Source organism: Bipolaris victoriae (assembly GCF_000527765.1).
Source record: "Bipolaris victoriae FI3 unplaced genomic scaffold scaffold_38, whole genome shotgun sequence".
NCBI classification, from domain to species: domain Eukaryota; kingdom Fungi; phylum Ascomycota; class Dothideomycetes; order Pleosporales; family Pleosporaceae; genus Bipolaris; species Bipolaris victoriae.
In genome coordinates, this window is record NW_014575354.1 from 133,727 (window position 1) to 155,214 (window position 21,488).

Consider the following 21,488-nt stretch of genomic DNA (forward strand, 5'->3'; position numbering starts at 1 on the left):
TTGTTTGAACCAATTTACGCGTCGACGCGTCTTTTGGACTAACACCGAGAACGAATGCATGGGTGAATGAGTATACGGCCATACGGTATCTTGACACAACCACGACGACAATGGCCCAGGCTACCCTCGACGAGTGGGTGTCGGACCCTGTCAACCCCGAAGTGCGCGCCCATGTGTACAGTCTGATTTCTGCCGTACGTCTTCTTACTCACTGATACCATTCGCCGCTAAATAGTCGTCCAGCTTGGCGGTATCGGCGACGATGGTACATACTCGCTCGGGCACGATGCTCTACTATGTCTCAAGGACCTCCGAAAATGGCTCAAGTTTGCGGACGGAGCCCACAACCGGCGTGACGTTGCGCGGTGCATGGCAGAGGCAAACCTCGTCAAGGGAGACTTGTTAGAAATCCTGGCAAAGATATCGCCGACAGTGGTAGAAAGTGGATGGAAACACAAGATCGCAGTGGCCACACGTACGCAGCCATATCTAGTTCTTCGGCTCCCTACTGACTGTCCCAGTCGAACTCCTCGTCCCTCTAACATGGCCCTTTGAAATCGACCCCACCGAAGCCACCGTCAACCATCATCGCCATGGTCCCTACATCCAGCTTGCCCAGATGGGCTACAAGCGTGCAATTCTACAATTTGACCGAGACAGGACCCTCCAGACTGCCGTCAAAATCGCTCTTCCGTCCATGGCAGTGCCCCTCCGAGAACGAACACCCCGAGACGAAGGCATCATTCGCATCGCCCTATACTTTATACGTAATATCGCCATGCTTTCACCCCCGAACAGCGCACCCATGGACATTGACGAAGCCGAGGTGTCTCGTTCTGCCACCATTGACACATTTCATGAGCAGGATATATTCCAGGCCATACTGAGTATCGCGTCAAGCATTGGAGAGGACTTTGTCAGTCAGGATGTCATAATCCTCGAGATCCTGTTCTTTCTTCTCAAGGGAATCGACGCTGAGAAGTTGTTCATGGAGGATAAGAAGCTGAATTCAAAGAACAACGACGAACTCAAGAGCCTGATCCAAAAGGAAAAGGCCATGCTTGCAGGCTATGCACGCAACGCACCAACTAGGCACAATCGATTTGGCACAATGATCTGGATAAAACGAGACGACGAGAAAGTCACCACAATCTCCGGACAGGACGTGCTGGGCAAGGCGCAGGCCAGTATGCAAAAGATGGATGAAACCAAAAAGTGGAACAAGCCCAAGCGACCCGGACGCAAGCAAGATAGCGCTGAAGAGAGGGAGGAGTTTGATTTGCCAGTACCCCTGACCTCTTCAGCCCGGAAACACATCAAAGCCTTTGTGGAAGAGTTCCTCGACTCGTCATTCAACCCCCTGTTCTTACACCTTCGCAAGGCTATTGAGCGTGAAACCGAAAGAGTCGAGACACGACATCCCAGGCAGTTCTTTTACCTTGTTTCATGGTTTCTACGAGCAGAATGCGCTCGCCGACGGACAATGAAGGAAAGAGCCGCTGATCCCAAGAGTCCAGAGGTTTTGTCTGCAGAGGACGAAAGCTACGGTCTGGTTGCCGAGGTCATGAACCAGGAGACATTTATCCTACTCAACCGCTTTATGCAGAGGAGCCAGGACGAGAAGGCATGGCGAGATCTGAATGCTGGACTCAAGTGCTTCACACAGATCCTGCTCACTGTTCACGAAATGTCCGAGTCGGCATTAGAAGATGACCAGGAGATTGCTGAGAACATCCAGAACCGCATCTTTTATGAAGAAGCAACACATGACCGGATAGTCGCCATCTTGAGATCATACAAAGATCAAGGTTTCGGCTACCTAGACGCCGTCACTGAGCTATCTCATGTCTTTTTACGGATGCTGGAGCGCTACTCCAAGCAGAACGTGGACATGCAAATTCGATCAAAACGAAGGACACGGAAAATTAAAAAGAAGAAGGCAGAAAAGCAGGGCGAAGAGGCAGAAGAGGAAGGCCATGTTTCCGAAACCGAAGACATTCAACAAGCTCAGAAGACTGTTTCAGAGCGCAAGTTCGATTTTCACCGCTTTTCGGCAAAATTTGTGAACCAGAGCAGTATCAATACCTTTGTGGCCTTTACCAGGTACTTTAATGATCTGGATACTGAGCAGTTGAAGCGCGCACATCGCTTTTTCCACCGCGTGGCATTTAAAATGGAGCTGGGGGTTCTCCTATGCAGAGTCGACATTCTCCATCTATTTAACAAGATGATGAAGGGTCCTGGAGGTCTCGATCCCGAGTCGCCAGTTTACAGGGAATGGGACGAGTTTGTCAAGCACTTCTTCAGGCAAGTAGTGAAGAAAGTGCAGGAGAGGTCAGAGCTTGTAGTCGAGATGTTGTTCAGCAAGATTCCAGCAACTCTCTTCTTCCTCGAACATGGGTACGAGCGTGAGGTACCAACAAAAGCACCACGAGCGCCGGCAGAGCTGGAAGTTAAGCCTGGTCTCGAACCACCCGAGCAAATTGGTGTTGCTGTTGGCGTACTTGTCAATCAGTCTAAATCAGACGCCCTTCGATGGGTCCGAGATGTTCTCACATCGGCGGCTGAGGAGCGGAAGGCGTGGGAAGAGGCTGCAGAAGCACAGAAGTTATTGACGGCAGAGATGGAGCGCCCTGAGGACGAAACACCAGCTGAAGATGCAGAGGCTGAGACAGCAAAGCCTCCATCCATTGGTAAGCAATATCTGGAAGATCATCTTGCTACATTGGCTGACTGATTGTGTCCAGTGATTAAACATGACACCGAAGAACGTCGTGTTGCCATGTTCAAAGACAACAAGCTACGACTACTCATGAAGTTGGTTGGCTTTGAGCGACTGGGTGAACATCACGACCCAGATGCTGTGTGGGTCGTACCATCAAACCTCACATCAGCACAACTACAAGAGTCTATCGATCTCATCCGCAAGTTTGAATTCGACCCGCCAACATACGAGGATGGTAAAACACCAGAAGATCTACTCCGCAGCGCGACCGCTGCCACACGCCGCTCAACACGCCGTGTTGACTTCGACGATGATTCAGACAATGGCATAGATGATGACCCTGAAGACCACGGCGAATACGCCCAAGGCGGTCCCACAACACGTGAAGGCGACGCCCCCCGCAAGAAACTCAAGCGGCGCCGCCGCCAACACACACCCGTCGAACTCGACGACGAAGAGAAAGACCGCCGCGCCGAAGCCCGCCGCAAAAAAGAAATCGAAAAGCAAGCAAAAGCCCTCAGCACAATGTTCGTCCACGATTCGGATGACGAAGACTGGGATGCAGAAAAAGACGCCGCCTTCTTCGCCCGCGAAGAAGCCATCCGCCAGGAAAACATGCAGGTATTCAAGAAATCACTCGTCCTTGGTACCGTCGAGCCTGTTGCTTCAAAGAAGCGGAAAGCAGATGATCAGACTGAGAAAAGTAAGAGGCGCAAGAGTCCGCCAAAACGGAAGGCGCTGTTTGATGATAGCGACGATGATAAGGAAGATGAGGATCGTGCAAGTAGTAGAGCCACATCCGAAGCTGCTGGAAACGTTCTAGATGACGAGGAAGAGGAGGAGGATACTCCGCTCTCCTCGCAAAATCCTGGGGCAACGACGGCGAGTGATGGAGATATTACGCCGAGGAAGGAGTCAACGGTTGAGAAGAGTGTGGATGTTACGATGACAAATGCGGATTCGGATGATGACGATGATGATGATGTTGCTGCGCCGACTAGACGGCCGGCGAAGCGGAATACGAGGGCAGGGTTTGTAGTTGATAGTGATTCGGAGTGAGGAGGGGGTGGGGGGTGGGGTTTTAGTAGCTTTGATTTGTGCTGTGGGATACCCAATCTTTTTTTACATCAACGAAAGCTTTTGTTGTGATTGGGGTAGGTTGTGTTGCGTGTTTGTGATGTCTTGGAAGTAGTGATGGGAGATAGCTTGTCATCTTTTACAGTGTGTCCAGGGTGAAGTATGATAACGGAGGTGGTAGCATGATATTCTAAACCGGCATGTTTAAGGACTTTAGAGTAATCGTACATACTTCTCGCTGGGTAAAGCATAGCAGTAGAGGCTCGTTCGAGAGGGAATGTCTGGGGTGCTGGACTTTCTTGTGGTCGAGAATTGTGCCTAGGTCGTCAGCACAGATTCATTATCTGGGTGAGATGGTCGTGATCACGGTTAAGAGGCAGAGTGTATCTTGTAGGGTGCAATTCATGTTCATTTGATCAAGTTTGGTCTGTGATAATCTGCAGGCCAGACCTGAAGAGTGGAGTCTGTCAGTAGACCTGAGTAATCTAGAATACATGATAGCAAGTCGTATGCTTGCTTTGTCCAAGGCTTCGCCCGTTGCATGTTATCAAGTACAGTTCCCGTGGCTGTTGTAGCGTCCTGGTTTCTAGTCGTAGTGAATCTCACGATCTCAGGGGGGCGGGCGCGTTCCAACTATGGCTTTCAATGCATCTACCAGAGCTTGTTGAGGATACGTATCAAGAAAATCAAGAATACCGCTATTCAGTTCGTCTTCCCACAACGTATCTTCAAGGTTTGAAGTAAGCAAACGCCGAAGTGGAGAATTCGAAGGGGTCCATTCGTAAATCATCTTGACACACTCTGCTGTAGGCCAGCCCATACTGGTAGCTAGGATCTCTTGCATCTTCTCCGAGACCTCTTTCGTGAAAACTGAATCGATGATCTTTTCTCCGAAGATGTATGCTTTCGTAAGCACAATGAAGTTTTTCTCCGCTTCTCTGGCCTCCTGTTCACCATTACTTTTGTTTGCTTTGTGCGTCATGTATAGCTTGGCTGGAATTTCATTCGAGTAAAGCCATTCAATGTATATTTTGACCGTTTCCGTGCAATCCTCAGGAAGATTGATGACATGGGGTTTATCTTTCGAGCCAGCCCACTCCTTTTTCATGGCGTTTTGAAAGAAACTTGAGCTCTGGCAAAGGACACCTTGGTGAACATGAATGTTATCAGTACCACCAGCGGTGTTTTTGACTTTCAGCGTGATGATTGGGTCGAGTGCGCTATGTTTGTTAGAGACTGAATATACGTTCGTGGGTCGTACTTACTCCATCTTGGTCGTCGTGTATAAAGGAAGGCTTCTCGATTTGTGCGGTCAGAGCCAGTATTCTGATAACACTCGCAGGTGAGTTCAAAGGAAGGAGCGCAGTCGCAGTTTGCGCTGCAAAATTCGAGTGGTTATTTGCGTGGGCTTGTGAAGCAGTGAGAGCAAACGATGGTTAATCTCGTCGTGTGACTGTGGTGCAAACGCCGTAGACTAAACTATGACGTCGCTATATACAGTGAACGAAGGCAGGTAACTCATAAGTGAAAGTGAAAGAGGATAAAACGCAACTCACGGACTCACTAGACACATATCGTAATGAGTTAAATTGTATACTTCCTTACGCTGACGAAATGGGAACCCCTACCACGAGGTATGGTAGGGATATGGTAATGGTCACACGGGCCAAGGATAAGGGTAGGGGAGGGTTACCAAGAGTTGGGTAGAGGTAAGGGTAGGGTAGCACGGGCTGTGGGTAGAGGTTGGGTAGGGGTAGGGTAGGATCCTTCGTAAACCCAACCCTACTCTACCTTTACCTCTACCATTTACCACCGCATAGCTGCATATAACGCCACCGAAGCCGAGTAGTACTGAATCAAATCACCAAACGAGAACAGGACTGCATTTCAAGCACACTTGTACGAATTCCATCTGATAAACTGATCTATCTGATAAACTGATCTATCTGATAAACTGATCTATCTGATATATCTCGCCTTGACAAGAAGAGGATCCTTCGCCCACAAGAAATGCACCTTCTGATCAAGCCAATTCGAACTTTCGGGACACAACTCGAAATCAAAGTGCCAAGTAAGCGATGCGAGAATAACGCGCATCTCATGATTAGCCAGGCTACCAACACCCCAAAGCGTTAGTTTGTGTGTCTCTCTTTGGTTTAAAATCTTTTTGGATGATTGGATGAACTCACTTTTGACCAATACAGTTGCGCGGCCCAACAGAAAATGGATTGTGTACATTTTTGCGATCGCTGTCGTAACCGGTTCCAGGGAGCCAGCGCTCGGGAATAAAGGAATCTGGATCTTTGAAGTTGGAAGGGTGGTGGTAGGCAGCGTAGTGGGGGATAGCGACTTTAGTCTGTAGTGATAGATTAGCGAAGCCGTCATGTAGTTCGCACTATTATCGTAGGATGTGACTTACGCCTCCCGGTATCCATTCTCCACAGATCATGTTGCCGCCCTTTGGTGTGATGCGGAAAAGGGCAATTGGGGCAGGCGGGTAGATTCTAAGGGCTTCTTGGAGACATGCGTTGAGGAAAGGTAGACGGGCTAGGTTTTCAAGGTTCAAGTCTTCCCTGCCTAGCGCACGCACCTCGATCTGTAGTCTCTGCATGTAATGTGGATGCTTTAGCAGGAGGAATGTCAAGCCACTGAGTAACGTGGCGGTAGTTTCCGTTCCAGCCATCATGAATGCTTGTGCGTGGGCCGTCATCTGCATCTTTGACATGTCTGATACTTGATCTGTCTTCTCCATGGCAAGCTTCCAGATGTCGGGTTTCCCAATGTCGATGCCGCGATTCAGCCGCTTCTCTACCCGCTCGTAGGAGTGGTTGTAGTGGAGACGTGCGCCATCCATGACTTCTTTGGTGATGAGCATTTTAGTCAGAAATTTCAACCCCTTATACTCGCGCGCCAGACGGGCGATTGAAATTCTTCGGACGTTTCCAAGGACGGCTTGGACCCAAGGCGATAACTCTGATTGATCGAGGAGGCCAAGAGGCTCTCCAAAAGCTAGATCTGCCATAACATCAAAGGTCATACAGTTGAGTAGTTTGGCGATGTCGAATTCAACAGCTGGGGTAGTTGTTGCGTTGTTCTTGATGATCCTTACGAGTGAGTTGAGGTAACCTTGGATCAATGGCTCTTGTAGCTTCAAAGCCTTGTCGCTAAATGCCGGTGCAAAGACCCTTCGATGCATCCTGTGAACCATTGTGTCGGGCTGGGAGCCTAAAGACAATGTACCGGCGAAGTCTGGTCCAAATGTTCCTGGGTCTTTCGTATTCTCGAGGCGCTTGCCCGCTCCAGGGCCAGCGATATCTTTCCAAGCTTCAGGTGTCACGTAACTTAGTCGATTAGGTCCAAGCCGCACAACCTCGCCGTATTTCCTGTGCATTTCTGCTTCCCATGCGACCTCTTCGCCACGTAGAACTTTGTAGGAGAATACCAATCCAGTGGCTGCTGCGAGACTTGGACCGGGAACTAGTGGGGCAACTTAGTGGACGGCCTCGTTCGGACGAGTAGACTGGACCTACATTTGCTTAAAGGGTGGAGATATAAATTATAGAAGCGGGTAAGGATGAATTGTAAGATAGCCTGCGTTCTAGTCAACAAGTTGTCAAGATGCAATAGTGATAGGTTCCCTTACTGCTCCAAGCATAAAACCAAAAAGCAGCAATAGATTTTTGGCTTCCAGAAAGGTAGAGACATGGTAAGAATGTTGTAAATTCCCCATGTTGAAGAATCAGGATTCAAGTTATACGTTTGGAATCTTCTCTGTGTCGCAGTGGTTGTCCAAAAGATGTTTGCAATAGCTAAGCAACAGCGCAAGAAGGGGAGTTCTTAAACTGCAGATGATGGACGATGTTCGTACGAGCCATATAGTGGATATAAAGCAAAAGAATGTCTGATTGGTTACCAAGACCCATTTGCGATCATCGTACTATAGGAGGTGGGGTATCGGAGAATCGGAGCATCGGAGCATCGATGTAACAATACATGAGAACAAGAGAAAGTGAGTAGTGCACAACTGTAACCACACAAATTGAGAACTTGGTTTTCTGGAATTTGGCGGGTTTTCACACTTGAGCGCCGTCTCTCGACGCTACTTGGCCTGCATGCTAGATATGTAAGCTTCTGGATTACTCTGTCCTAAGATATAGGAGAAAGCTACTGCAAGTATCAAAGGTCCCAATATGACTTGGAGCCTGTAAGTAAAAACCATGTGTAACTTTGTAAAACATTTTGTAGAGTGCGCCATTATGTAGAGAGAGAGATAGGAACATAGCTAGGATCAAGGTACTTGTTAGACTATTAGGTTGTTGTGGGCACAAAGAGAAGGCAACAATAGTAAAGGTTGTTAAACAGTCTGTATTCACTATGAATAAACAGCTGCAGAGATAACGTAGTGTTCGTTGGGCTTACATCTACTTCGCTAAGTAAGATGTGACCAAGCAGGCCTGGTTTGGACCAATAGACCCCAAAGGCAGCTATAGGAGTTCAGAACAGGCTAGACGCTGACAGCGCTCTCTTTAGACCAGTAAAAAAGTAGCGTTCTTAGTATTGAGATGGCTACTGGTGCTAGCATAGAAGTACTAAGGCAGTTCGCCGACAATTAGGTCCAGGTCAATGTCGTTCACTATCCGTTCATTATTCCTGTTATTATTACCGTCGTTAATCCCGCCCTTTCTTTGTCTCGCTCCTTTGACGCTAGTAGGGAGAATAGACCATCTTAAAATATGCGTCCATGGGGTCATCACTAGCATGGAAGGAGCACGCAGAGCCAACATTCTCGTATCGAAATGGACTGGTATACTAGTTGTCAATAGTTGATGCAAAGCTGCCAGTCATACCCACGCTGTCAATGTGATGTCATGTAAGTGTGGCACCCTTAAGAAGGCGTAGCTCCATACCAAACGTATAATCTTACATTGAATTGGTGCAATCCAGGCGGCCTGCTTGATCTAATTCTATAAGGCGTTGCCAATTTTGGCTCGTCAATGTGCACTAGGGATGGTATAACATTAATTCTGGAGTAATTATTGCAAATCTTTTCGTAGAGGAGACTATTGGATGCCTCAGCTGCTGTAATAAAGTCTATAGCCATTCTGAATACAAGCACACTTTGGAGTACACAATTTTCGAATGTGCAGGTTGCATAATATTTGCTTCCACCAGCAGCACGGCGGGGAAACTATGACAAATTCTCGTAGCGTTTGTGAGGGGGACGCGAAAATTCAAAGTTTGAAGATTGCTCGATGACTGGGCCGATATCGTGGTCTAGAATGATTATGTGATTATGTCGAACAAGGATCCGGCATGTGGCCAATGGCATACTTTGAGGTTGTCAATGAAATATACGTACTAAATATAGATGCTTGCCAGATTTTTTGATCAGAAACGGTCTTGGATGCGTGTTTGTGTCAGTCAGCATCAAGATGAGAGGTCGTAGTAGAAAAGCTAAGCTGGAAAGTTCGATCATCTGTGTCGCGTGCTTGCAATTCATCCCATCCAGATGGATGACAGTATGCTTACTGCTGTTGCAGGAAATTTATATGATCCAGATGCATGCTGGCGATGTCAGAGAAAAGGCGATGAAGATTGTTTACAATTGGGTTTGGTTGGGCTTGAAGGCTCGTTTGTTGGGCTTACTGTTGTCCTGGTCCGACCGCGGCACAGTTGCCATCCCGAGTTGTCGCCGCCACCAAGCCTCTCACGGGAAGAGGCGCACCCTTCAGCTGCGTGCCAACATTCGCCAGCCAATGATGCCTCGTCGACCAATCTCTCCTATAGTCTTATTCAAAAGGGACATGACTGCTGCAGATGAGGCTGGAGCGGACAATGGCTTCAGTGCCAACAAGGATGCCGGGTAGATAGCCGAGATGGTGTGGCCGCCATGGCGGGATTGCGGGAGTTTGGTTCGTCCAGACTGGAAGCGCGGCAGATCGACGGTATGGAGACCTTGTCAAAATTCAGGTAGCGGCGCAATTCGGAGGGGACAGGGCAGATACATAGAGGGCCAGTCTCTCCTGACTCTGGGTTCTAGCTCGATACAACGGATTCCGCCGCTTCTTCTTCGGTGCAGCAACTGGAGACGAGTGGATCACTGTGGAGAAGAACAGTCCGGAAACAAGAGTGACATCACCAACACCACCATTCCTATCCCACCTACTTACGTATTCTTCCGCCCTGCATGTCCCCTGCGAGCTGGCACTTGGCAGCATGAACCGAACCGCCCAGCATCTCGCAATCGGCCGACCGCCTCCCGCCGATAGCTTCCCATCCATTGCCAGCATCCAGAGGCCGGAATCACGTGCGTCGACCGAGTCGGTGTCGAGTGCAGAGGAAAGGCTACAATGGCGCAGTCACCCCAATGTCGCAACCCCATTTCCCGACTCGCCGGAACACAATCCCTTTGATGACCCCAATCTAAACTCGTCATTGCCGCCGAGACACCAGGCCGACGGTGCGCACGAGCAGACACAGAAGGAACAAGTCGAGGATGCGTGCAACGACGATTCAAAGACTGACACAAACGCATCCGACAAGACCGAAGAGCCCAGGCCTTTGGCTCCCATCATCAGCAATGTCAGCACCAAGCGTAGCGCCCGAGGCACCCTCAAGAGTGATGTACCCGAGAAGAGGAAGCAGCTGAGCTTCAAGGAGCGAATACGGCATTTTACCTGGACCTGGTTTTGTCTTACAATGGCTACTGGAGGCATTGCCAACGTCCTGTACAGTGTCCCGTTCCGCTTTCGAGGCCTCTACGCCATTGGCTGCATCTTCTTCATCCTCAACATTGTCTTCTTCCTATTCAACTGCATCATGATCTCTTTCCGTTTCTACTTTTACCCTCGCACATTCAAGGCCTCATTTCTGCATCCCACCGAAAGTCTCTTTATTCCTGCCGCCGTAGTCAGCTTCGGCATCATCCTAATCAACGTCAGCCAGTACGGTGTCGGCCATTCAGGCTTGGGCAATTGGCTGGAGAAGATCATGATTGTTTTGTTCTGGATGGACTGCGGCCTTGCTGTCTGCTTCTCCGTAGGCATCTACTTGCTCATGTAGGTCGTTCCTACCAGTCGCCTCGCTCATGTACATACTAACCAACGTAGGTGGTCTACAACAACATTCACAATCTCCCAAATGACACCCATCTGGATTTTCCCCGCCTACCCACTGTTAATTATCGGTCCCCATGCTGGCAACCTAGCCCCCAAGGTCGACAACCCAACCACAGCCCTCACCATCATCCTGACCGGGTATGTTATCCAAGGAATTGGATTCCTTGTCTCGCTCATGATCTATGCTGCTTTCATCTACCGCCTCATGACACAGAAGCTCCCTAAGGAGTCGCTTCGCCCCGGTATGTTCATCAGCGTTGGTCCCTCGGGTTTCACCATAGCAGGAGTTGTCACAATGGGCCAAGAACTTCCGAGGGTTGTCGCGAGTGACTTCATGGGAGAGGGAAACGGCGAAATCGCAGGCAAGGTCGGCATGATCTGCGCAAACTTTCTCGGACTATGGCTCTGGGGCCTTGCACTCTGGTTCTTCCTGATAAGTGTTGGCGCTCATTGGTCTTGCGCTAGGCGAGGAAAGATGGACTTCGCAATGACGTGGTACTCGTTCATCTTCCCCAACACTGCACTGACGACATCCACCTTCGCCATCTCCCGATGCCTCAACGGCAACAAGCCCATTGCATACATTGGCTGCGCCATGACTGTTGGCCTCATAGCCATGTGGTTTTTTGTCATTTTCATGAACGTTCGGGCCGTCTTCATCCACCAAATACTCTGGCCAGAGAAGCAGGAGGATAGGACCGAAGGAGGCTGGAAACAGCAGACTGCTGAAGAGCAGCAAAGGAGACAGCGCGAAAGAGAACTTGCTGATGGAGGAGAAAGCATTAGAGAACGCGCATGGAACAGAGCCAAAACTTTTCAGAGGAGAGATCGGGCTCCTACCTTTGATGGCCAGGGAGCACCCATGCCATCATTGGCCAGGGCCCAGACTGAGACAATGGCTAGGAAGAGGAGATGGAGTTTTAGAAGGTGAATGCAGAACATGAGGTGTAGTCATGATTTGGAATATGGAGTTGCATTGGAGAGCTCAAGGTTGTTTGTCGCTTTTGTGTCGAATTAGTTGATACCCCTATAAGCGTTTCGCATTAGATTGTACCACTTTTGCATTTACGGATAGAAAAAATTGCAGTCTCTTTATGGGTCACAAGAATTTAACTTTGAGTCACTAACATGTCGTTTCCAAAGATTTTCTTGCAGTGAGAGTTTGCACGTTGATTGATCAAGACCCACGGCTGTTGCCGTGACGTAGTGGGGACCGTTGCTCCACGACATCCCCACCTCGGCTTCTCCGCAATCACTACTTGACACCAATATCAAACTCCGATATACCACAACAGCTTGAATAGAAGGTTAAGGCTTTGCACATCAATTCAATAGAATTCGTCAGGCGAATTCGGTGAGTATTGAACTCTAAAGTACCCTCGCATATATTTTGACTCACGTTGAAGCAACCTGAACTTTTTCCTTTTAACCACCCACGCACACCATTTCCCAAGTTTATCCTTTTTGATATCCTCATTGTTTTATGTAAAACCCTCGGTATTCTCATTTTGTGCCAAGTAACACTAACTGAGCACTCGTCAGGCTAATTACCAACCCTCGAACCTCTCTTTCACTTCAAGACTCATACTCTAGCCTGAAATGGCGACCGGTGATAACAGCCAGACCGGACCTTCTCAAGTCAACGCACCCAAAAGTGGCGGAACCCCAGCAAATACAGTCTCAATTGGTGCCATGGGCGATCAAGCAAGTACCGGCCCTGGCGACATCGTCTACACGCCCCCCGAATCCGTCACTGGCATAGCTTCCTCGGTCGGAAGTGACAGCACCTCAGCAACGACCCTACAAAATGCAAACGCATCAACACACCAGGGCATCTCCGGCGCAGGTTCAAACATCAGCAAGCGCGAATACATCTACTTTCTCCCATATCCCCTCCCACCCGGCACCGAAGTCCCCTACTCCATCCACCTCCCCGAGAAAAACCCACTGAACCTCCCCTCTCACCAATTCGAGCCTACAAACACCCTCGTTCTAACCAGTCCCCTCCGCACTTTCGTCGATATCCGCGTCTACAAAGCCTTCACCACATCTACCGCACCTACCCCCAACAGCATCGACCAAGGCTCCCAGCAACGCCTCGAATGGGCCTTCGCCGGTACTTCGACATCCGTGCCTATCCAGCCCTCCAGCGCCTCCGACAGCGGAACCCAAAAACCACAAGAAGACGAAGAGTGGGAAAACGTAACACATTCTACATGGAAGCACTGGCTCGATTCGCGCTACAGCGTCGGTGATGCCAATATCCCCGTGGACGAAGGAGATATGTATCCACTTTCTGAAGAGTTGACGCTCGAAGTGGGACATGCGTATCATCCAGCGCTTGAAGCGGTAAAGACGCATGAGGAGATGTGGCGAGATGAAGAGATCAAATCGACATGTCTCTCTGCGGCTGGTAAGGAGGGAAAGAAACTTTGTGTTGTGCTAAGGTGCCGCGATGATGCTGCGGGGGTGAGAGGCGTGATTGTGCGTGTGGGACAGTATGTACAGGGTATATTGATGCAGGGGGATAAGACGACGGTGGAGCGCTGGGAGTGGGCGGTGGAGAATGAGGGGGTGGATGAGATGGCGAAGTGGCAGCGGACGGTGAGGATTGGTGCTGCGTTTCTGCCCTGTGCCGTGTGTTTCCGAGATGCAGTTTTAGCGGTGGGAGGGAAAGTGCGTTATGGAGAGTTTGAATGGGTGGTTGAGGAAGTTTGGGGGTGGGTGTGAAAGAGAAAAAAAAGATGATTGAGATCGATTGAGCAACAGTTCGGAAAGATAACTACATGCTTTCAGCAATCGTATCCCCACCCTCCACCCTGCACACTCCTTCCTACCGCAAAACTCAAGTCCATCCCCCGTCCCCCCTGCACCGCCCTCGCAACCCTTACCCCCTCACTCAACACACTCAACGCCCCATCCACACCCGCATGCCCCGTCAGCGACCCGGGCATACTCGGATCCTCATCGCGCGCCATAACACGCCTCATCATATCCTCAGTAGCCTCGCCCTGAAACCGCTCAAGCGCCAAGCGACGAATCCCCACCTTCCACATGTCAAACCACTGCTCCTCACTAACCGTCGTATACCTCTTCTCGCCGCGCTCATCCGTTGTCGAAAACGGCCATTCGGCACGCACAACGGCGTAGCGCCTAGTGGCAAAGAACAAGACGGGCCAGGAGAAAATCCAGAGAAAAGAGAGGTAGAAGAGCCAGCAGACCCATGTTTTGAGGCGGAGAGTGTTGATGCGGTTGGAGGTGTAGATGTCGATGTTTGCTTCTTCGATGGGGAAGGTGATGCTGATGTTTCCGCGGTAGTCTGTTGAGCGGAGGAGCCCTGTGATGCGGTTTCTGAGCTGGGTTTCTTCGAGGCCGGTGATTTGGCGGCGGAGGCGGAAGATTCGCAACATCCGGGGCGAGGCGCAGTAGCGGTGGCACCATTCTGTGAGTGAAGGTGGGGGAGAGCTGCCGATTTCTATGTCGTGGTTTACGCCGGGGGCGCGGTGGGCGAGGATGGTGCCGCGGTGGGTTTTTTCGCCGTTGGAGACGGTTACGAGGGACATTGGGGAGGTGTCGGAGGGGTTGAAGTTTGGGTGGAGGTAGTATTGGAGGTTGATTACGATGCGGAAGTCGGTTACGTGGTGGGTTTCTTTCTTGTTGTCGTTTTTGCGCACGGTTTCTTTGTGCGTGCCCATTATGTAGATGAGGGGGACCGGGGCCGAGTTGGCATAGGCACGGATAGCTTCTTCGAGTTGGGCTGGGTCGGTGTCGTAGGCGGGCTCCATGACATCGACGGTCTCGACTACGCAGGGCTTGCCGTACTTGAAGCTGGGGCGGTCGTGGTTTGTTCGCGTCGAGGGTGGTGCCACATGGCGGATGGGGATCGCTGAGGCGGGAACATGATTGCTGGCTTCGCTGTCGCTGTAAGAGGGAGGGAGGCCAGAGGGTTCTGGTAGGTCGGTGTATGCGTAGTCGTCTGGTGTGGTGTGGAGCGACACAGCTTCAGGGTCGTCGCGATAGCTGGGTGGAGGAGGGACAGGCTTGCCCATTTTGATATATAGGGGTGGACAGCACGATGGGAAGAAAGTTATTAAGAGAGAAGAGATAGTGAAATAAGAAAGGCAATCATCAGCCCTAATAATATCCGGAGGATGGCAGGCGACCGGTGAAACGCCACAAGAGTCTCAGCGCCCATGATCAGGCAACCATTGGTTTATTGGCCTGCGAAGGATTCTGAGACGCGCCAAGCATCTGCAGCTGCAGCCATAATTTCAAATATCACGAGGTTATGTCCATGTTGGTAAATGTCTATAGAGGAAAGTCACGTTCACGTGCGATTCGTCGTATGTATCTTGAGACGAGGTGTGGTGCAAGCATATCGCGGGGAAGGGTCAGGCACGGAGACGCTAGTGAAGCTTAACTCCGGAGCCAAAAATTTGGAGCTCGACGCGACAGCGGCTCGACCAAGGACACTGCATATTCACTGAACAGTCATATCCCGTGTCTGACTGGACTACAACCTCAAATCTGGCCTCCGTCATACCCTGCGTCCGCCGTATATGTGGATTGCGAGCGCGCCCAGTCATCACCCACAAAGCATGGGCTACCGGTAGCTCTCTTCTTCGCGCATTCCACCCAACTTTCGCAATGGCCTCCAACGACGTTCCTATGGCCGACGCGGCGGCGCAAACCATTGACGCAGTTCCCCAAGCCGGTCAGCATATATCTCATGAAGGAAAAGAGTACACCACCATCAAGGAGGGCCTGGCGCATATTCTCGTCCCACATGGCGTTCCGACCTCGACCGACCCTAAACTGTCCAAGGAAGAGACCCAGAAGCAGCAGGTCTTTTACAACCCTATTCAGCAATTCAATCGCGATCTGAGCGTTTTGGCCATCAAGACATTTGGCGAGGATTCTATACGGCGGAAATTGAACAAGCATGAGCAGTTCAGGAAGAAGAACGAGCGCAAGAGACAGCGCGCGCAAGCAAGTCGGGCACCAGGAGATGTAGCGGAACCAGTCGACGAAGCGCCCGAAACATCTGGCGCCGAGGATGAGGCGACCAGAAAGAGGAAACTTGCGGAGCTTGAACTGGAGAATACTGCGGGTCCTTCAAAGAAGCAGAAAACCGCTCCAGACGGGAGCGAGGAAGAAGTGGAGAGCGGAGAAAAAACATCCTGGAAACCACCCTTTAGTATTCTCGACGCACTATCTGCTACCGGTCTGCGTGCTCTCCGATACGCTAAAGAGATTCCCTTCGCAACCGCTGTCACTGCTAACGACATGTCTCCCAAGGCGGTAGAATCGATCAAGCTCAACGTCAAGCATAACAAGCTGGAGGACATCGTTACGGCCAATACAGGCAACGCTATAGCCTACATGTACAGCTTCTGCGACAAAAAGGGCTACGATGTCATCGACCTTGATCCATACGGCACTGCCGCTCCTTTTATTGATGCAGCTATTCAAGCCGTCAATGATGACGGACTGCTATGTGTCACCTGTACCGATTCGGCCATATTTGCGTCGCATGGATACCTCGAGAAGACTTACTCGCAATACGGTGGCCTACCCTTCAAGGGCGAGCCATGTCACGAGGGCGGACTGCGCTTGATCTTACATGCCATAGCATCCTCGGCCGGTCGCTATGGCATGGCCATTGAGCCTTTACTGTCCCTCTCCATCGACTATTACATTCGAGTCTTTGTGCGAGTGCGAAAAGCGCCCAACGATGTGAAGCTACTCGCTGGCAAGACAATGCTCGTATATCACTGTGAAAGTGGCTGCGGCGCATGGTCTACGCAGTTCCTTGCACGAAACAAGGTCACCAAGAACAAAAACGGCGACCCGATGTATAAACATGGCTTTGCCCAGGGACCTTCCGCGGATCAGCATTGCGAGCATTGCGGGCACAAGACCCACCTCTCGGGACCAATGTATGGTGGCCCGCTGCATAACGTTGGTTTCATCGAAAGAGTACTAGCGCAGCTCAATGAGGCAGACCGACAGACGTACCCGACAATGGATCGCATACAGGGCATGCTGCACACCGCGTTGGAGGAAATCACGTTTGGAGCAAAGCTAGAAAAGTCGAATGGCGCACAAAAGACGGAGGTCCTGGATCCCCTTATTCCCAAGGCCGATCCTGCAGAGATAGATCACCACCCCTTCTTCTTCATACCCAGCGCAGTCGCCAAGGTAGTTCATTGTTCCGCTCCGCCGTTGGCAGCACTACGGGGAGCACTACGACATGCAGGGTTCAGGGTGACGATGAGCCATTGCAAGCCGGGATCGATCAAGACAGATGCGTCGTGGAAAGACATTTGGCACGTTATGCTTGAATGGGTGCGGCAACGAGCACCGCTCAAAAACCCAATCAAGAAGGGAAGCCCGGGACATGCCATAATGGAAAAGGCCAGTGGAACCGGCTATACCAGAAGCACTGCTCAAGAGCCAGCGCCTGCTCAAGCGGTGTCTGCCGACCCAGCGCCAACAGCGCAAGAGGATGCCGAAATGGCCGATGGTGGCTCAGAGACTAACGGGACGAAGCAGCTGCCAGCTTACCTCGAGACCAAGTTCGAGGTCAACTTTGACGAAAAGCTGGGCAGGGATCATGACCGGGGAAAGTACGTCCGCTACCAGCTTGCTCCACGCGAAAACTGGGGCCCAATGGCACGCGCAAAATGATTCAGGTATAACGAATGAAAAAAATGGAAAGTAACGCATCCCTGCTTGCACATGTTGTCGTTGCGATGTCGCCTTGCATTTGCATTGTTTTGCAGACTCGTCTCCAATAATCATCATCTCCGCATCCGCCAAACATGGGCAGACGTTGCGCAAGTCAAACGTCATCGCACTTGTGCTGAGCCAGGACGACAGCAACCACCAATCGCCCCACCAGGTAGTTTCAATTAATCTCGTTCGCACCATTTTCGTGCGTCTGTTGTTTTTTTTTTCTCATATCCCGGGCGATCGTTTTTCAATTCTTACGCTGCCTCCAGCATCTTGGGCCGGGGCGACACTGGCATGCCTGCATGCCCGCATCTAGCAGCCAAGCGGAGATTTGTCTGCATCTGTGCCTTGCATATTGGCTGTTAGGCGACCGGCTGATGACGACCATGTGGATAAACGTTTTGACGAGATGCTCGAGGAAGGAGTATACGCGAGGGCAAGACTCCGCGGAGTAGGCTGGCTAAGATGTGCCTGATTTCTCAGCACAAGTTGTAGACCCGATGTAGGCTTAAGCGTTGTGCTACTCCCGAACAAGGTCGGAACGGTTGACTTATTTGCAGGGCGGGAACACTAGCGGCTCAAAACTTCGACCGCTCCACCATGTCATCACGTCGTCACGTTCTTAGCACGCGGCAAATACTGCGATCCACCTGCGATCTGCCCCCCTGCGCGCACGCGTTCACGCTGTATCGACAAGTTTTTTACAGGCCCGAAAAGCATAGAGCGTACGATCTTCGCCAATAGCGCACTTGATTTGCCCGCCTCACATGCCCGATGGCATTTCCAAGAAACCCATGTCGTAGCTAACTTCTCTGTGAATGCGGCCTTCACTGCCGCATCCGCTCAGTCATGAAATCATGTCGTACTAGCCTTCTTTAGACGACATACCTGGTTGTCGTTGACACACTGCTTGCAAATTGCGTACAAGTGATGCGGTCACCGGCGCACAGTATCTGGACTAGATGTATATATTGAACTGTAGATGCGCCCTACGTTCAGACCTCACAACATTACGAACCGACAACTCTTTTCAACATGTTGACCAAGAGCCTCTTTGCCACCTCTGTGCTTGCGGCTTTCGCTGCAGCCGCTCCCAGGCCAGACGTGCCAGGCTACACTGATGCGGATGCCAGCTTCTCCGTCACCTTTGACCCAGCTGAGACTCCCGCCACGAGCTTTGGTTCTGATGTCCAGGTTCCTGTGAGTACAATACCCAAAACTAGTCTTGAGTTTATCTGATCATTGATTAGGCCATTCCTACCACTGCTGGCTCGGCCCCTCCCCGAAGGAGCTCCGACGTAACCGGTGCTACCAGTCACGGTCCTTACTCTGGTACCCCAACTACTACCGGAGCTGAGAAGGCACCTACCACCCTTGGCACTGTCATTCCTCCTCTGCCACCAAACCCAACGGCTACTTACTACAACACCAATGGCAAGCCTCAGGACCCCATGCCCATTCCTTACATGCCGGCTGGTGGTCTCGGCACCAATGGCACCCTGCCTCGCTACATGGTGAACAGCGACTTTGACTACGAGTCTATTGCTCTTGGTCTATACCAGGAATGGATTGAGCTTGATCTGTTTAACAACGGTCTTGCTGTCTTCTCTGAGCAAGACTTCCTTGACGCTGGCCTCACTGCTGAGGACCGTGCCTACATTGCCTTTATGGCTATCCAGGAAACTGGCCATGCCACTCTCCTGTCCAACATGCTTGGGGAGACTGCTCCTCCTCAGTGCACATACGACTACCCATTCCGCACTGTCCGCGAGTTTATCGACTTCAACATGAAGGTGACCCGCTGGGGTGAATCTGGCGTCTGGGGGTTCATTGCCCACTTGGACTCTCGCGAGGTTGCCAACATGCTTTCCCTGTCAATTGCTACCGAGGCTCGCCAGCAAATCTCTTTCCGTCAGATGATGGGCCTCCCACCTATGCCCGTATGGTTTGAGACTGGTATTCCTCAGTCGTGGCAATGGACCTACCTTGCCCCCTACATCAGCTCTTGCCCTCAGAACACCACTCGTCTGGCATGGCAGAACTTCCCGGCTCTGTTCATCGACAACCAGCCCAACCCCAACCGCTTCTCGCCCAACGACACCCAGCCAAACGAGGTTGCTGGCCGCCGCCCTTCTGACCCCTCCGACTCTACTATCCCCGCCGATGAAAGCTGTGTAAACGTCAACGCTACTGAGCACCCTGGCTACTCTTGCTCCCCTGGTATCGCACGCAACCGCAGTGAGCCCCTCTCCTTCCCCGGCAGGCTCGTCAACCTGACCTGGGAGAACCCCGGTAAGCCTGTTGGCCCCAACATGTCATACATCACCGACACCGTTGCTGGCGCCCCCGCTTTCGTCGCCTGGGTCTCGCAGCTCAACCTTACCTACACTCCTCTGGAGATTACCGGCAACAACACTGGATACACCTACCAGCCTGCCGGCGAAGTCTACGAGGGAGACCCTGCCGCCAATGACACCATGTTTGTTGCTCTCACCGACTCTGACCCGTACCTTACTCCCTTCAACCTTAGCATGATCAACCCTCATGTTGTTGCCCTTGGTCTTTACCAGGCTGGTTAAAGTGGGAACGTATTGGAAATGTAATGCATCAAAGGCTTATTAGCCGGTTTTAATCTGACAATTGTATGATTATTAGATGGGAAGTGGAAAGAAGTAGTTTATGAAGTTGTAATGATACCAATCTACGAACCAAGCATTCTATCATTGAAATATCCAAAGTCGTTTTTTTTTTCGTGATGTTCGTACTTGACTTTATCTTTTGCCATTAACCTTTTCTGATACTTGCTCTGACAAGCAAAAAGATTATGGAGGCGAATCGATAAATCACACCACACCCCCCACCCTCTCCATCTCCCCCCTCAACCTCGCCATCTCCTCCACAACAACCTGATGATCATCCCACTGCTTCAACCCACTCACCACCACCACCGCAACCATGCCATCGCACCCTTTAATAAAAACCGGTACTCCACCTCCGTGAATCGCATATTGGCCTGCCGTCTCCCCCAGGCCTAGTTTTGCTTTAAACGCTTCTTCGTCGCCGCCGTACTGGTTCTGCAGGCGCCAGGTGCTCGCGGCAAACCGGATCACGGCGGCGCGCTTGCGGGAGATCCAGATGTCGTTGTCGGAGGAGGTGCCGGGGTGGGTTACCTGGGGGGTGGGGGGTTAGTATCAACATTCTCTTTCTCTTTCTTTCTCTTTTGAATCCTGCTGTTTATATTCTTCTTTTTTGAGAGTTTTTTTTTCTAATCGACTTCTTTCTATAAGATTCTTTCTACCTGTGTTTTCCCGCCCCTCGCAAAAAAAACGAAAATGGAGGGAAGGGGGTATAGAAGGGAAAACAACGTACAGCGTGAAATAATACATGCGGTGGTGTACTAATCGTTGAGATGTGCACGACGGCTGGTCTCTCTTCCGTGAGTAGTCTCGTGCGCAGATTGACGCCGAGTTTAAATGCTACGTCTCCGTTCCAGAAGGGGAGCGTGCAGTCTTTTTCTTGCGCTTTGATGGCGTCGATGTCGCGGGGTGCGGTGGCGATGGGGGTGTGGTTGGGGACGGTGACATCGGGGGTTTCCATGTTTTCTTTGGTATATCTTTGAATGTAGTTGGGATTGAGTGAGGGGTTGTTTTTTTTTAGGGAAAGAGAAAGGTGGATTGGGGCAGAAATAAAGAAGGATTAACGGAGGTTTTGAGAGGGAATTGATATAGGAATTGATGGGAAAGAGGGATGCAAGATATAAAAAATGGGAATGGAGGTTGTTAGTAGAACTAAATAGGCAATTGTAACAGTTGCCGATGCCGCCCGTCTGGGCG

General features: G+C 50.9%; 9 protein-coding genes across 9 annotated transcripts; 5 read left to right on the forward strand and 4 right to left on the reverse strand.

Moving 5' to 3' along the window:
* Nucleotides 1–110: 110 nt before the first annotated feature.
* On the forward strand, nt 111–3,784 carry COCVIDRAFT_98046 (hypothetical protein; the record flags this gene model as incomplete). The annotated part of the gene is made up of 4 exons (XM_014701599.1): nt 111–194; nt 244–475; nt 522–2,693; nt 2,748–3,784. The coding sequence occupies 4 exons, from the start codon at nt 111–113 to the stop codon at nt 3,782–3,784; spliced, it is 3,525 nt and encodes a 1,174-aa protein (XP_014557085.1).
* Nucleotides 3,785–4,412: 628 nt separating this feature from the next.
* On the reverse strand, nt 4,413–5,072 carry COCVIDRAFT_37409 (hypothetical protein; the record flags this gene model as incomplete). The annotated part of the gene is made up of 2 exons (XM_014701600.1): nt 4,413–5,022; nt 5,068–5,072. The coding sequence occupies 2 exons, from the start codon at nt 5,070–5,072 to the stop codon at nt 4,413–4,415; spliced, it is 615 nt and encodes a 204-aa protein (XP_014557086.1).
* A 689-nt stretch (nt 5,073–5,761) lies between these two features.
* Nucleotides 5,762–7,532, reverse strand: COCVIDRAFT_98194 (hypothetical protein; the record flags this gene model as incomplete). The annotated part of the gene is made up of 5 exons (XM_014701601.1): nt 5,762–5,915; nt 5,992–6,158; nt 6,222–7,279; nt 7,333–7,393; nt 7,446–7,532. 5 exons carry the CDS (start codon nt 7,530–7,532, stop codon nt 5,762–5,764), a joined length of 1,527 nt encoding a protein of 508 aa, XP_014557087.1.
* A 2,486-nt stretch (nt 7,533–10,018) lies between these two features.
* On the forward strand, nt 10,019–11,851 carry COCVIDRAFT_37411 (hypothetical protein; the record flags this gene model as incomplete). Its single annotated transcript, XM_014701602.1, has 2 exons — nt 10,019–10,860; nt 10,912–11,851. The coding sequence occupies 2 exons, from the start codon at nt 10,019–10,021 to the stop codon at nt 11,849–11,851; spliced, it is 1,782 nt and encodes a 593-aa protein (XP_014557088.1).
* A 761-nt stretch (nt 11,852–12,612) lies between these two features.
* Nucleotides 12,613–13,644, forward strand: COCVIDRAFT_43877 (hypothetical protein; the record flags this gene model as incomplete). The annotated part of the gene is made up of 1 exon (XM_014701603.1): nt 12,613–13,644. A coding segment is annotated over one exon (1,032 nt), but the record flags the coding sequence as incomplete, so codon positions are not given.
* A 68-nt stretch (nt 13,645–13,712) lies between these two features.
* COCVIDRAFT_15639 (hypothetical protein) lies at nt 13,713–14,969 on the reverse strand (the record flags this gene model as incomplete). Its single annotated transcript, XM_014701545.1, has 1 exon — nt 13,713–14,969. One exon carries the CDS (start codon nt 14,967–14,969, stop codon nt 13,713–13,715), a length of 1,257 nt encoding a protein of 418 aa, XP_014557031.1.
* A 619-nt stretch (nt 14,970–15,588) lies between these two features.
* Nucleotides 15,589–17,610, forward strand: COCVIDRAFT_98234 (hypothetical protein; the record flags this gene model as incomplete). The annotated part of the gene is made up of 2 exons (XM_014701604.1): nt 15,589–15,942; nt 16,021–17,610. 2 exons carry the CDS (start codon nt 15,589–15,591, stop codon nt 17,608–17,610), a joined length of 1,944 nt encoding a protein of 647 aa, XP_014557090.1.
* A 1,080-nt stretch (nt 17,611–18,690) lies between these two features.
* On the forward strand, nt 18,691–20,234 carry COCVIDRAFT_98197 (hypothetical protein; the record flags this gene model as incomplete). Its single annotated transcript, XM_014701605.1, has 2 exons — nt 18,691–18,849; nt 18,906–20,234. The coding sequence occupies 2 exons, from the start codon at nt 18,691–18,693 to the stop codon at nt 20,232–20,234; spliced, it is 1,488 nt and encodes a 495-aa protein (XP_014557091.1).
* A 264-nt stretch (nt 20,235–20,498) lies between these two features.
* Nucleotides 20,499–21,252, reverse strand: COCVIDRAFT_26273 (hypothetical protein; the record flags this gene model as incomplete). The annotated part of the gene is made up of 2 exons (XM_014701562.1): nt 20,499–20,825; nt 21,025–21,252. 2 exons carry the CDS (start codon nt 21,250–21,252, stop codon nt 20,499–20,501), a joined length of 555 nt encoding a protein of 184 aa, XP_014557048.1.
* Nucleotides 21,253–21,488: the final 236 nt, after the last annotated feature.